At 30.5% G+C, this 15,791-nt stretch overlaps 1 protein-coding gene across 5 annotated transcripts in view; it reads left to right on the top strand.

The window, feature by feature from the left end:
* RAP1GDS1 (Rap1 GTPase-GDP dissociation stimulator 1) overlaps positions 1-15,791 on the top strand; it is a 142,492-nt gene that overhangs the window by 78,722 nt on the left and 47,979 nt on the right. For 4 of the 5 annotated variants that reach the window (XM_054591710.1, XM_054591709.1, XM_054591707.1 and 1 more), the window contains 2 exons: positions 3,136-3,282; positions 15,066-15,194. In XM_054591710.1, the coding sequence (XP_054447685.1) occupies positions 3,136-3,282; positions 15,066-15,194 (276 nt within the window). The remainder of the gene's footprint in view (positions 1-3,135; positions 3,283-15,065; positions 15,195-15,791) is intronic. The other variant, XM_054591711.1, reaches the window with a different exon arrangement.

The following is a 15,791-nucleotide window of genomic DNA, read 5'->3' as shown; positions in this document are numbered from 1 at the left end:
ATTTCCACTACTGTACTTTACATCCCCATGGGTAAAATTTGTGAGACATGGACAACGGAGAGGGAATTGACTGTGGGCAAGAGGGGTGGTCTGGGTGGGAGGGGGAAAAAGGACAACAAAAGAAATTGGGACAACTGTAACAGAATAAACAATAAAAAAAACATTTTTGAGACACAGTAACCATGGCAAACATTTTATTACTTCTTGTTTTTGGCTACTGAAAAATAATGGAAGTATAGTATCTCTTTAGATTTAAAGCCCTACTTTTACCTAGTGTGAAGAAAGAGCATATTTGTGCTGGAAATTAGTTTATGTGACAGGTCATTATTAAAGAATATAGCAGGGCATAAAGAATTCGTGGGCTGCACTTTATCCAGTGGTTGGATACCTCATAATTATGGAAAATTAAGATATAGATTATATTTCTAGAGATGTCTATTTAGGATGCTTCACAATTAAAAGTTACTTATGAGAAGAGTTCAAAATGAGCCTACACTCAGGAATATGAAGTTTTGGGGTAAGGGACCTTTTGGAAATTATTTTTAAGTGAACAATAATACTACCCATTTTAATAAGATAAATCTATAGAGCTACCTTGACTGGAAAAGCAATTTATATGGGCTTGTACAATGACAGATATCCTAATATATGTTTTAAATAATTTGTAAGATGCTTTTAAAGACATACTCTTTTGCTGATTTTGGTAGAGTAAAAGAACATGGCTTTGATTTTTTTCTTTTTGCATCAGATTCTTTAAAATATTTTAATAAAATTCTCCTTAACCTTAGTTCCCTGGCTTATTGGTCAAAAGAAGGGGGCGGGTGGAGGAAGGGTAGGTATAAACTATCCTATAGCGGTAGTTAGTATTTTTTTGACTCAAATATCTATTATTATTTTTATTATTATGTGTGTTTTGCTTTGCTTTTCTTCTCTAATTTCATAATAATGTAATTTCTAATACAGAGCTTGAGTTTATTCTCTGCAACCAACTCTCAATAACACATGAGTGAAGAGCTGTGTTGTAGACAATCCCAACAGGGCAGAGGGGAAGGAAGGGAAGGGAAGAAGGAAGCAAAGAAAGTAAGAAAAACACTGTGGTTCTGAAACACAAATAGGTAATTTGCCTTCTAATTTGTAGTTATATTCTTATTTATTACATTATCAAATTAGATGAACAAATTTGTTAAATAAGCTTGTAGTTAATTTATTCAGGTCATTTTTCAAATACTGAGTATTGAGAGGAAGCCAGCATAGTTTTTAACATTTACAACAAATAGACTCCACATAGTTTCTAAGCCTTAAATCTTCTAAGAAGTACATGAAGTTAAGGCTTAGTTAGCCTCTAAGATTCGGATTTCTAAATCCGAAACATACACAATTTATATTTTGAAAGCCCATATTTACTCAGCAATTAGAATCAAGAACTATTTGAGTTTTGCAATTTAGGGGTGGGATATACTGTATATTCATATTATTGAAAGTCTGAACATTTAGATTTGCAATCCTAATGCTCAGTTTTTTCTGATGTCATCCAATTACAAATTGCCTGACAATTTAGATAATTTATGTTATTAGAAAACAAAACTTTGGAAATTAAATTTCTAAATGAAATATAACCAGCTTTCTTGGCTGCACATCTGACTAGTTACCCTGGCAATTAAGAATTTTCTGTGCTCTTTTTAACTGATTAACATACAGTAAAGCTAAGTGGACATGAACAAAGTAGACAAAACTCTTTTCATCTTAGTATGGGTTTTCTTAAAATGTATCAAAATTATGAAGCAAGTATTTATGAGACACTGATTTTGAAGTTGGTGTATATGTGTGTGTATACTACAAGAAATGATATATATTGTTTCACTAATATGATTTGGCAATGATTATATAAAGATACGATCTTAGTTTCAATTCTTTCATTAGAAAAATAAAAATCTTTTATTTTCTAACTTTATACCTATAATTGCTTTGTGAGCCATTTATTTTACTGATCCTTTATTTATGCTTCTATAGTTGCACTGTCCAGTTTGAGACGCCACTAGTTAGTTTGGCTCTTTGAGCAATTAAAATGTATCTAGTCTGAATTGACATGTAAGTGTAAAATACATTCATATTTCAAAGATTTATTACAAAGAGGAGAATGTAAAATATTCCATTAATAATTTGTATGTTGATTGCATGTTGGGATAATCATATTTTAGATATATTGGAATGAATAAAAATATATTACTAAAACTTCTCACTTGTTTCTTTTTATGTTTTTATTGTGGCTACTGGTAAATTTAAGTTATTTGGCTCACATTCTTGGCTCTTGTATTTTTATTGGATAATACTTTCCTAGAGTCTATTGTATTTTATATAAGGAAGACAGATTTAGAAAGACTTTTTTTTTTTTATCTCTTTCCATTCCTATGTTCAAGAGTTAGAAAGTATTCTAAAGCTATTTTTATGTTCCAGCAGTTAAATGACATCTGTTCTCTATAACAGCATGTATGTTTGACCATTATTTAGCCTCTGGTTGTAATGTTGAAATATATTGGTGTGTTCTAGATTGTAAAGAATAAGGAAAAGTGAAACACAAACTACCAAAAACTGAACAAGGAAAAAGTTTAGGGACTGTAGAAAATGCCATTAAAAAGAGCCTAATCCTAATATTTAGGCATTATATGTTGTGATCTGGAATTATACTGTGTCACAGTTTTCTTTGATAATATCTAACTGTGAAACCAATGAGAGAATATTTAGTGGTTTCCAAGGTGAGAAAAAAATTCCAAAAATATTAATTCCTATTTTTAAGTTTTATACAGAATCATCATTTGTGAAAGAGGAAGGGAAAAAATTTCATGTTACAGTCATAAATTCCTAAGACACAGAGAAATTCTTTGAGCTCCTATATGATACGAATGCAAATAATCTTTCCTTCTTTTAGAAAGAGATTGTCTCTTTTCCCCATCCCACCCCCATTTCCATGTTTATTTGTTTTGCCTTGTATTTCCAAAAAAGACATATTTAATGCCCTTCTTAAGTGTATTTCTATTTACTTTCTAAATAAAGAATAACACTGTTATGTTTTATATTTGAAATTGTAAGGTACATTTCTTTTTTCTTTTATTTTTAATTTAACTCTTTGTTTTACAGATGAGGGCAGAAGTGCAGTTGACCAAGCAGGTGGTGCACAGATTGTAATTGACCATTTAAGGTCACTGTGCAGTATAACAGAACCCGCCAATGAGAAGCTCTTGACTGTCTTTTGTGGCATGCTGATGAACTATAGCAATGAGAATGGTAAACAAAATTGAAAACTTGCTTTATCTCTGGGGGAAAAATTCAAAATCATCATTACTGTAGTATAAGTCAAAATTATTTGGAAAAATTATGAACAAGGAATTAATAAGTGACATATAAAATCAATAATTAGTCAACATGAAATTATAATATTTTAAAAACAAAACGGTCTAATTTATTAAATGGGACTAGTCTTTGAAGGGTTGCCCATGTTAATACTCTAAACAAACAAAATAAAACATAATGGTATGGTTTAAGATTTCTTGCTATGAGCATTTTAAAAATAAACTATTAAAATAACATCATGTTTATTACTTTATATTAATGCCAGGGGTAGCTTTAAAACATAAATACTGTCTGTAAGTAAAATTATTTTATCTAGACACATTTAGTTGTAAAATAAAAAAATCTTTTAATAAAATCTGACAAAGTTCAGACCAGTTGCAGATATCATATTGGAGAAATTTAATAAATATTTATAAAATAGAAGTTTCTTTTCTCTGTAAAACATCGTTGGAACCTAGCAACAAATAACATGTCAATAATTTTCAGATAGCCTATATGGCTGTTAATCAAATGAACATGAAAACTGACATAAAGACTTGAAAAATGGTCTTCAAAAACACCACTAATTCTAATCCAAAAGAGACTGTGGTTGAGTCCATGTTGCAGGAATTCACAATGTGTAGAGAAGTGCACTGAGAAGATAATGATTAGAAACATGAAAGTCTACAGTCCAGATGAATAATATATCTCTTCTGGAGGAGTAGGTATTTCTTCCTGGTGTGCAGGTATTCCCAAGAAATAACATAGATACTTTGGAAAGCTGTATTAACTTTTCTTGGAATATTATTGAAGCAGTGGTATTTTTGTTTCATTATTTTAAAATCTGCAACTTGAATGCAGCTTTCAAAATTTCCTAGATAAAATAGAAGTAAAGTTATCTTTCAGTATTTTTCAGGAACAAATGCCAGACTTAGAACTATCTTCTTTCCTCTGCTTTCTTTTATATTTTTCTGTCATGGGCATCATAGTTTATGAAGTGATTCATTTTTCTCCATAACACTATTTAGCTTATATTTTATCCTTTTGTTTTGCGTAATTATTAAGCATCTTTCTTTTCTGTATCAATTCTTTACTTACTCTTTTCTTTAAAATATGTGTTTAAAGAATTGCCAACTTAAATACTAGGTCTTCTTGGCTAACTTTAGATCATTTGGTATTTGGTATTGCTCTTGTCTACCTAGGTGAGTCACTGAAACAAAAATCAATAGAACTTTTGAAATGCAGCAGTCATGTTTTATTAGCATGGATAAAATAAACGAAGTTTCGTTTAGGTACATTTACTATTGAATTTCAGTATATGAACTTCTGCTATTACTTTCTGAGTAGAGTAGTTGGATGATAAATACCACTTTGTTACTCTAGCAGAGAAACTTAACTCTATCCACAGATCCAATAATTTAAGCCTTATTTATTGGGAGTTATTCTTTAGCTGCATGGATAAAATATGTTAAATGCAAAGATAAGTACTAGAAGTGGTCACAAAGACCCACCAACATAGTTTCTGATGAGAACATTTTCAAATTGTTTATTAGTCTTTAAAAGTGGATTGACACCAGACTGAGACTTGGGATATATTGATACCTAGCTATACAATGGACAGCCTGATCATACCCAATTTTTTTAAAGGCATTAATAGGGAATAAAACAAGTTTCCAATACACACGCAAGACATATATTATGAAAATGCTTACTCAGTAAAGGCACTTTGTGCCCTTTGATAAAGTTGTGTAAAAGTCAAGTTGCATGAGTTTTAAAACTTTTGAACCAGCTTAAGACTATACACTTGTAAGCTATAACCTGAATGTATTCTTCTGTTTCCTTGTTTGGTGAAGCAATTAAAACTTTTTATACTTAGGTAAATGTGGAGTATCTGAAAAGAAAAAGTTGTAATTGCTTAGCCAGAAAACCCATATCAATAATATTATATAAATAATATCATGTTTAAGGAGAATAAGAGAAAACTTTGTTTAGTAAGAATAATTTCAAATTTATCCTTTTGGAGGAAATCATACCTGTTCTTCACATGATAAAAAAAAGCACTCTTCAATTCTATGGCCCTTCAAAATAGTCTGAGTTTTTGACAGCTGTGGTTAGACAAAAGCATATTGACAATTTGACATCCAAGATGAGGAAATGTAGTGAACTTCCTTTATTTTCTTCATCTAGTTACAACTTTAAAGTTTTAGTTATTTTAGAAAGAAGAAACTAAAACCTATCATTGTAGGTATGTTTATCTTATTAATTTCTTTAATAACTCTGTTTCCTGGCTTTGGTTACCCAGTGCCAAAACATTGCAGTGAAGACTGAAAATTTTGTTCGTATATCCAGCTGTTTACAAATATATTGCCATTTTAGTGTATAGTAGGAGTTTGGAAAATACTTATTGGTTGACTCCTCTGGATACTTAGTATTGTCTAAAAATTTTTTTATTAACAAAATAAAACTTGGAAGAAAAATGTTATTGAAATACTTTTTCTCATTAAGTAAATTAGAAGCATTATAAACTCTTGTCCACTGTATTAGCCGATATTCCCTATTCATATACATGGCAGTAGCAGAAAGTGGCATTGAAAACATGCTGGTAGTTAACAGTACTGAAATCTGTGGTTAAATATTTACCATAGATAATTCACAAACTTGACAAACCTGTATATTTATTTTTGAAAGTTACTTGCCATTTGAATAGAAGCAAACCAGTAGTCTAAAGCAGCGATTTTCAACCTTTTTTATCTCATAGCACACATAAACTAATTACTAAAATTATGCAGCACACCAAAAGATATATGAAAAATATATAATAATTTTCATTTGTTCACACTGGACAACTGTTGTGTTGGCTATTGTCATTTCTTTTTTATTTGCCAGTCTAAGGGAAAAGAGGTCAGTGCCCCTGACTAAATAGTCAGGTATTACATGTTTTAAAAATTCTTGTGGCACACCAGTGTGCCTGGCACACTGGTTGACAATTGCTGATCTAAAGCAGAGCACCAGAATAACTTAACATCTTGTTAAGGAATCTGTCGGTGGTCACCATTTTTATTGTAATAACAAGTAACAATTATTAATCAATAAATATCTTCTAAAAAACTCTGTAACTGAGAATTGAATCTTTCTCTTAATACATCTACATTAGATTGAGACACAAAATACGGGGAGAAATCTGTTATAACTCTAAAGCAAAATAATAATGATAATAAGCATTAAAGCAATGATTATATTTACTTATTTTACATAAACTATGCCATAAGAGAGACGACTAGGGAAAATAAACATTCCATAAAGAAAAGAAAAATTAGTTTCCTTCTAAAATGAGTAACATAATATATACAGTGACTGGTTTCTTTATGTGACCTATATCATATATGTCATATATATCATATGATTTTTACAAATAGAGCTGATTTTTCTGTAATACCTTAACTCCCTGTTACTGAATTTCTCTGTGTGTGTGTGTGTGTGTGTGTGTGTGTGTGTGTGTGTGTTTCCTGAAATGTCCAGGACACTCATGAATACTCTCACATTTATTTGCTGTGTGGACTTCATGATATCTGAACTGTGGTTGAGAGGAGGCCATCTGTGCGATTTAGGAAATGCAGCTCATGGGATTTGTTACTGGAGCTTAACAATTGAATTTAAATAATAAGTCCAATACTTAAATTCAGTTGTTGAAAATAGACCTGTAAAGTATTTTCTCTCCTCTAATTTACAGATCACTTAATGTTGTAATTAATTTCAACCAGTAGCAACAATTTCCCAGTTCTAATCATACAATTCATTTTCATAGTGAACTCAGCCCAGTAACTCGACTTACTTGTTTTTTCTTCATACTTAAAATGAGAAGAATAGAAATTATATATAGGAATAATTACATATAGAAATAATTTTCATTAAAAATTAAAGAGCACTTTGGCTCTGAGCATATTCTTACATTTTGATATAACTTTGTTACAGGTAAGAAAGAACATTTCCTAGATGTTAGATCTTAGAAAATGATATGCTTTGCCTGAGTGAGGAACTATTTCCAAAGTTTACTTATGATGAGTACAAGTTAATTAATAATTCCATGTATTTCCTAAACACTAAAAACATTTTACCTGACATTAAAGAAAAAAAACAAAAAATTGAAAATATAAAATACTATCTTTGCAATTCATTCTTTTAAAAATTATATTGATTTTCTAATATACTATTTTTATTTTATTTTTTTGTTTATATAGGCATTGGAGATATACTTTTAAATTCACATCTTTGAAGCCCAAATTGTCAAATTAAAATACAGTACTTTTATTGTGCAGCTGTATAAAGTTTTTAGGCTTTAAAAAATATCAAAATTCTTCATTTACTAACTGTTGCTTTTTTATTTTGTAAAAACTTTCTGAATTTTTATTGTTCATCCAATTAAGCTGTCTAATCAATTTACTGAAGCAGGTTACATTCATGAAATTCTGCTGTAAATGTCATTTTCAACTAGTTGTTTTACTGAAGGTCAGTGAAGTTAGTTGCTGTACCTTCTGCTATTTCTACCTATTAATTTGACACATTAGACAAGGTTAGCTTTTCAACAGAATCCTCCTAAACGATTACTGTAATAATGCTGTAAATGGACAGGCTAAGAACTTGGTTTGTAGTAGAGGTATGCACATTTTGGTTTAATTCCACATGGCAAATACTGAATTAATGCTCAGTTTGGCCATTATAGAATGAACTTCTGAATCAAAGAGTCTGAAATTTTATTATAAAAATGTGAAATGATTTGTTATAGTTCTTTTGTTAATGATTTAAAGTTTGGCATTATATTACAGAAATAATACTCAGATTATCTGCTTCTAGATTGGTCCTGATCACAATAGTGCAGCCAGCATTGTTCCTGAGTAAGGCAATGATCAGCATTGTGATACTAAATAGATAACCAGTTTTAACTGAGGAAGTAGAATAACAAAATATGTGTGGTGTTCCTCATTATCTAACATGTTTTTATTTTTTTAATTTGTTTTATGTCTTAACTAGAGACGATTAATCATAGATGTTACTGAATGTTATTTTTGAGATTTTCCTCATAGTGAATATTTGAGGTGGCAGAGTTGGTGTTTTGATTTTAACTTTTCCTCACAAGATGTAGAGAATTCCCAAATAGGACTTTTTCTTTAAAGACTCAAGGCCCTAGTGGAATTAAGTAACTAAAAATTAAAAACAGCTCCTAACATTCATTTGGTTTCATGCTGTAAATTCTGTAGAGAATAATTTAATCTCTATTATTCTGCCTTCATTTAATTTTTGCATTTGTATATTTTTACCATCTTTAAGTATACATTTGCATTTCAACTGATGAGAGTGCAACGTATGAAGCACATAGAGAGATTTTCTTTGTATATGGAATGCTCATTTGTATTTAAAAATTAATATTTAGATAGTAACAGAAAAAATAGAAAGACCAGTCCTTGTTTTTATTATTGATGTTACTACACTATTGAAATATGATGGTATCAAAGCATATGAGTATTGACTAAAGCCAAAGACAAATAATGGATTTTGGCCAAATATCAATGTATCTTTAATTTAGATCACTTAAAATATCCATTCAGAGAGAAAGGGCAGAAATGTATCATTTGTAAATTAACTTGCATAAAAATTAGTAATCTTGTTTTCTAATGACGAGTAAAATCCCGTTAAATGTCAAATGCCTGTATTTTATTTATGAAAAAATTTAAAATTAAATACTGTTAGGAAAATGGGTATTGGCTAGAAATCAGAAATCTTTGGTTACATAACTATGTCTTATTAATACAGTTTGTTTGTTGCCAAATAACTTCTATGTAATTTTAAAGTGTAAAACTTAATCATAGTAATGTTCCAAGGTAACTAGTAATATTTGCTTTTTTTAAAAAGCCAGTAAATCCTATTGTAAAACAATTTTTATGTTTTTAAACACGTTTGTAAACTACATATGTTGTAATGTAAATTAACCTGATTTTAGATTAATTTGCTATTCAGAAATAGAGGTTTAAATTTACATCTACTGTAGATATGGCTTTTCTCTCAGCAGTGCCATGTGAGAGCAGAGATTGGGTTTACTTCTCCCAGTAAGAGCTGCTTAACCACCAGCTGGCAGCGTTCCTCTTCTAAAACACACATATACAAATCCAGTATTAACCTTTAAAGACTAATTTCTCTGTGAGATTAAAGAGTTTTCTTTAATCGGAGTAAATATAGCTGTAGAAATTTCCTTTGTAGCAGTATTCATTACAACAAGAGTTGATCTATGGTAAATAAATTAACCTTGAAGAAAGCCTAGGGAAAAAAAATAATCTTCTAGATTCAGACATAATCACTGTAGATGCCATTGGATGAGTACAGCAAATGGGTATACCTCTTAAGAATAATAAAACATTTTTTTATTCCTCTTATAAATTTTGCTTTTGGGTTTTTTCTGGTTGCTGTTGTTTTGCATTTCACTTACTTGTGTAATTTTGTTATTTATCTATAGAACAAGAGGGAAATTTTCAGAACCAGGAAAAAACTTCTGAATTCTCTTTTCCATTTTCTGTTGTTGTTCTGTTGTGAGAAAGCAAGAAATGTGTAAATGAATTATTATTTTAAACTTTCAGTATTCTCAATACTAATGAATCTTGAGTCTTTTTTTCTTTGAAATTTCTGTCATTAAAATATATACTTTGGGCCTTAAATTATTGGGGTAATTTTGGTGCAAAACAATGCAGAGCAAAAGCTCTCTTCTGTAAAGAGCTTTTAAATAATTGATTTGGAGTTAATTTTAATCACATAAATATTTTTATTTTTATATGCTCAACACTAGAGTAACAGCTCTTCATATTCCTTATTACTAAACAGATACTGAAATAAGTAACTTAAAAGGAAGTCTTTATTTGAACTTGCACTTGTGTACATATAAAGTTTTTAACTGCAAAGTCATCCTATTTAGTAGCTGTATTTAAGTCCGTTTACTTTTTAGTGTTATAATAGAGCTATACTTTGTTTAAACTCATAACTTACCTTTTTTGGAAATAAAGCTATGCCAATTAGTTTAGGGTAGTTTTCTTCAGTTTTTATTATGCTCAAATGACTTTTAGCCATTTTGTATTAAAACATCTCATCAAGATTTATATTTGCTTATTTTTATTATTTCAGTTGTATATAATTCATTTAACTGTAGGTGGGGTTTTTATGTAAGCCTATTGTAAATAGGATACACTCTATACTATAAATAATATATATACCATATGTACGTACTAATGTAGAGACTGTATTTTGAATTATGTGTGTGTTAAGTTTCTTTATTCATTAAGTCCTATTTGCCAATAAGTTTAGTAGCCTTATAACTTTGTCTCTAAGGGCCTTTTCTTAGAGATAAGATTAACGTGTTATAATCTTAAACGTTTTCTTTTTAGTAATTGATTAACATCAATTGAGTTACTGGAATACTTCGCATACTTTTCTGGACCTATAATCTATACCATTGTTTTTAAACATTAAACTTAAAACTTAGGGGGAAAAAGGTTCTTCAACTTGAGATCTTCTCTCCAGATCTCCATTCTTTGGAGTGTCCATGAGTGTGACCTGAAGAACTTGGAACCATTGAAATGCAAATGTAGGTAGGTAAGTGTTCACACCAGCGCATGCATTGATTGCCTTATATCTCTTTTTATATGCATCTGTATTGCACCCCCTCAGTGCCTTTCTTCCCCTTCCTCCCCATAGATCATGTAGGGCCTGTGTCATCTTGATTATATGTAATTGTGTAATTCTGTATTTTGGTCACTATTTGTCTGTGATGTGTGTCACGAGCAATTTTAAAATGTCTTCAGGTGTTTATATGACATTGTGCTGTCTAAAGACAGTCACACGTAACTGTTTGCTGTATATGAGCCTGGGTTGCATTTTTGTGAATTGTGTTTGTTGAACTCCGAATAAACATTCCCCTGGAGTTGCTGATATTCACTGAGGGATGCAAAAAGTCTCAGTCACGCATCATTTCACTGTCTCACTCAAATGTGTCTAGAGAATGTGAACTGTCTCTGGTTCTAAGAATTTCTTTCAGTTAGTTTTCAGCCTAAAAGTCATACTCCTGATACCATTCAGGATCGTGTGAGTGTCAGCTACTATCCTTTGAAGCCCTCTCTTTGGGCAATAAACAAAGTGATTGAACTGAATCATTTGTTTCCAGTGATAAGAATTAATACTAATTTAATCCACACAAACAAGACTCCTATTTAGCCCCTCCCCCAAATATTTATTGATAATGTACTAAGTTGCAACTGAAATAAGCACAGACTAAATCATGGAATATTCTCCTAGGCTTAAGTAGAGTTTCTACTCAAATAAGTAAAATAAGATGTTCAGAGGCTTGCTTAATGTAATTTTGCTCAAAATATTTGAACACCAAAATCTAGGATTCCTAGTAATTTTTAATTTTTATTTATTTATTTTATTTTCACATACGCCAAGCACATCATTGAATTTCAAAATCTCTTTTCCATGGTTTATTTTTTGTTTTTTTGTTTTTTGTTTTACCGCCTATAAAAGTTAGATAATTCTTTGGCACTGGTTTTTAAACTTTTGGTTTCAGGCCTCCTTCAGACACTTAAAAATTACTGAATATTTCAAAGAACTTTTGTTTTTATATATAGGTAATATCTATCAATTTTTGTATTCATACATATGTATGTAAATTCAATATTTACTACTGTACTAGAAATTAAAATGGAGATGTTTTAAAATTACTTAGTGTTGCATTTTAAAATAATAAAAATCCACTATATTAACATAAATAACATTTTTATGAAAAATAACTCTTCAAAATAAAAAAGTACTAAGAATAGCTTCTATTTTCCTATGTGTGATGGTGAAGAATATAATGACTCATACAGTTTGGTGCCACTGACTGTTCATACTAAAGCTCCAACAGTTTTACCCACCATTGTTTCCCACCATCATTGCCAATGTCAGTACAGTGAAAAAAGCAAATAAAATCTTGGCAATTTATTGAAAGTAGTTTTGACTTTGTGATCCTTTGCGAGGGTTTTGGCAATTCCACTTCGAGAGCCGTGTTCTAGGATGACTGTTTATCTTGAAATGAAAATTTTTATCCACTTGTTCGAATAGAGGTTTCTTTCCCCCTCTACTATGCCTTCATTATATAAGTCTCCTTCTTGCTATTGGAATAAACAGACTTTAGAGTTATTTGAATATAAATTTTGTTTTAGTTTTCATTATAGAATTAAATATTAAACAGCCAAGTGCTCTAAAATGAGTCTGTCCGTTAGATAACTATATGATTTTTTCTTTGTACTTGTATGTACTTTGTGTGTTGTATGTCAGTATACAATTAATTTGGCTCCTGGGTAGCTTTAAAACACATTCTCATGAAGCAATGCAATTTTCATGAGTTATGGCAATTCACACCATATGCCATTATGCTAAGCTACTTTTTTTCTCTGATCTACCAGTTTTAAATATTCTGCTTCAATTTATATATGCCAAAGATTTATCTGAAACTCTGAAACATTTCTTAACTTGTTTTCCTTGAAACCAGAATTCATAATACTATATACACATTTAACTTTTTGTCCCTCTTTTCCCTGTAACCAAAATTCATAATACTGTAAAAGCCGTCCAAGAAAGTGGTAGATATACCAAATTAGGAGAACATGAAAAACATCATCTTCTAAGTGGCACTCTCCTGTTGAGTTTTCTCCTTCATAAAAATGTGTTATTCTCTGATGTCCCCGGACTGTTGGGTTTTTATAGTTTGTACCAACAGTACTGAGGGGGTGTGTGATGTTTACATATATACAGGTATATAGTGGAGTTTGACTGACACTCAATGCATGCGCTAGTGCTCACGCTTACATACCTGAAATTTAATGATTCAACAGCTCTGCCGTATTTGAAGGGGTAATCAAAATGAATAAATAAATGAGTTAAAAATACTGATAAAGAGCAAGGATCTGCAGAGGTGACTCAATAATAAGGAACTCTTTCTACTGGTAAGTAATCAGAATAATTTCTAACTTGGAAACCTTCTTGGGCATGACCATTATAAATGTAAGCATAATACAAATATTCTGCCAATATAACATATAGGTATAATACTATATACCCTGGATATTACAGGGTATATAGTATTGTTATTTGCCTATAAGATGCATTGTGTGCATCATTCATTAATTGCTGGATTGTATAGTTAGAAAAAATATTTAACACAAAAGAATAAAAACAAATCATTTGGTTGAATATACTATTTTTTTATTTCTATCTCTATTTAGAACAGACTTCATTTAACTGCAAAATTTGAAATTGTTTCAGACTATTTGAACTCTAAATGTAAATTTCCCTTTTTCTCAGGCCTGTTTTCTATTTTTGTTTTGGTAACATTCCCATTTCTATTATAGATGGGCCCCAACAACTGAACTAAACAATATTCATAACTACCAGCTCATCAGTTTTCAGGGCATTCAGTGTCTGTTTGCTATCTCTTCACACTTTACTCTAAAAACAGGAAAAATTAACTATAAAGACCACTAGGCAGATAATCAGCTGGCAGGTGATACACCTCAGCCGGCCTTTCTGGGTTTGTTTTTTTTTTCCTGATAATCACCCAACTACTTCCTTATCTATTGGATAAGAACTATAAAGAGTGATAAAGAGATTAGTAGGCACACTCTGTCAACGGAAACATGCTATAAGGAACGTTTGCTTTATAAAAAACAGATTTTTATCTTTAGATTACTGATAGGTAACTTCATAGAATTTCAAGAAAATTATTTGCTTTGAAAATGGCATATAATTTTTAAAAGAAAAAAATTTTGAAAGCATTCCTGTATTTTTGGATGAAACACTTATTAACAGTAACTTTGTGTTTATGTCTGTCTTAGCTTATTCTAAGAGGCAGTACTTTTGTTTTGCATTTTCGTTTATTTACTTTCAATTTTGTTACAGGTATTCTGTTCTTGTTAACGAAGAGCCATTGTGGAAATCCAAGTCATATTAAGTACTTTAAAACCAGTTAGTTTCTTAGAAAAATGAAGACAAGCAGTGATGACAAAGCCATATTAACCTCATTCTCTTCACTTCTCAAGCCAAATTTTCTTTTCTTTGCTAAGATGATTGTTACTATTATTAAATAAAAATTTGAAAAGTTTTTTAAGTAACCCTTTCTTTCCTTGTTAAAACTACTTTTCATCCTGGTAGTCATCAAAGAATGCTCTGCTGCAATTAAACAATTTTTGTAAATTATATACTTCTTACCATTTGTCAAGGAATTCTGTCTTCTCTCTAGATCTTAGTTAAAACTTGCTTTTTAAATGCTTTTCATGTGCTGGATGATTTTCTGTAATGCAAATGTTACTTTTTCTAACCTTTTCATTTAAAACTCAGTGGTACTGTTTAATAATTCATACATCTTTAAAGGCTTGCTCTGTAAAGGTATAAAACCCTGTCTTTAAAATAAAAAACTGATATTTGACACAATTCATTATTTGAATTATTTTTATTTATAAATTTCTTTTAATTATTGAAAAGATTCAGGACAATTCTTCTGAACTAGTGTCTTAAAATTTTTTATGACAATTATATGAATGGACATAGTCTTGCTTTGCTATAATTGAAATAGTATTGAGTTTGCAATAGAGAGAATAAGGTGTTTTCCTTCTTACTAAAAACCTATTTGATACATAAACACAATTTTTTATTTGTTTTTGCAGATTCCCTTCAAGCTCAGCTTATAAATATGGGTGTAATTCCTACCTTAGTGAAATTACTGGGCATCCACTGCCAAAATGCAGCTCTTACAGAAATGTGTCTTGTTGCATTCGGCAATTTAGCAGAACTTGGTAAGTCCTATTCATGAACCACTGAAGTAATTAACTTATTAATGCATTTAAAAGTGTTTAGATATTAACAATATTGAAATCCATTTAGATTATATTAGGGTTTTTTTTAAACATTATAGATATTGGCTTCAATGTGTAAAAATGTAGATTCAGTTTTATCTTCTGAATGTATTATTTCAAATCAAGAACTATGGCCCTGATTGCTGTGGCTTAATTTCTTGGGCATCATTCCGCAAAACGAAGGGTCATGGGTTTAATTCCTGGTCATGGCACATGGCGGCATTGCGGGTTCGGTGTGCTGTTGGAATGCATGCTAGAGGCAACTGATTAATGTTTCTCTCTCACATCAATCTTTCTCTCCCTCTCTTCCTCCCTCCCTTCCCCTCTCTCTAAAATCAAATAAGTGAAATCTTTTAAAAAAACAAAAAAATTTTGAGAGCTACGTTGCCTCCCTAATTTATGTATTGAAGTTTAAATTTTACATTTGTATATTATTTAATAGAGTTGAACATTTGAAATGATCTCCCCTTGACGTTAGTATTTTTACATGGGAGTGGTCTTAAAATCAAGTAATTGTATTCCCAGGGCAGAAATTAA

Source organism: Pteronotus mesoamericanus, unplaced genomic scaffold (assembly GCF_021234165.1).
Source record: "Pteronotus mesoamericanus isolate MK-2021 breed Mesoamerican mustached bat unplaced genomic scaffold, CSHL_Meso_final scaffold_232, whole genome shotgun sequence".
NCBI lineage: Eukaryota > Metazoa > Chordata > Mammalia > Chiroptera > Mormoopidae > Pteronotus > Pteronotus mesoamericanus.
Note: the sequence above shows the minus strand (reverse complement) of the source record. Positions and strands in the feature narration are given on the sequence as shown.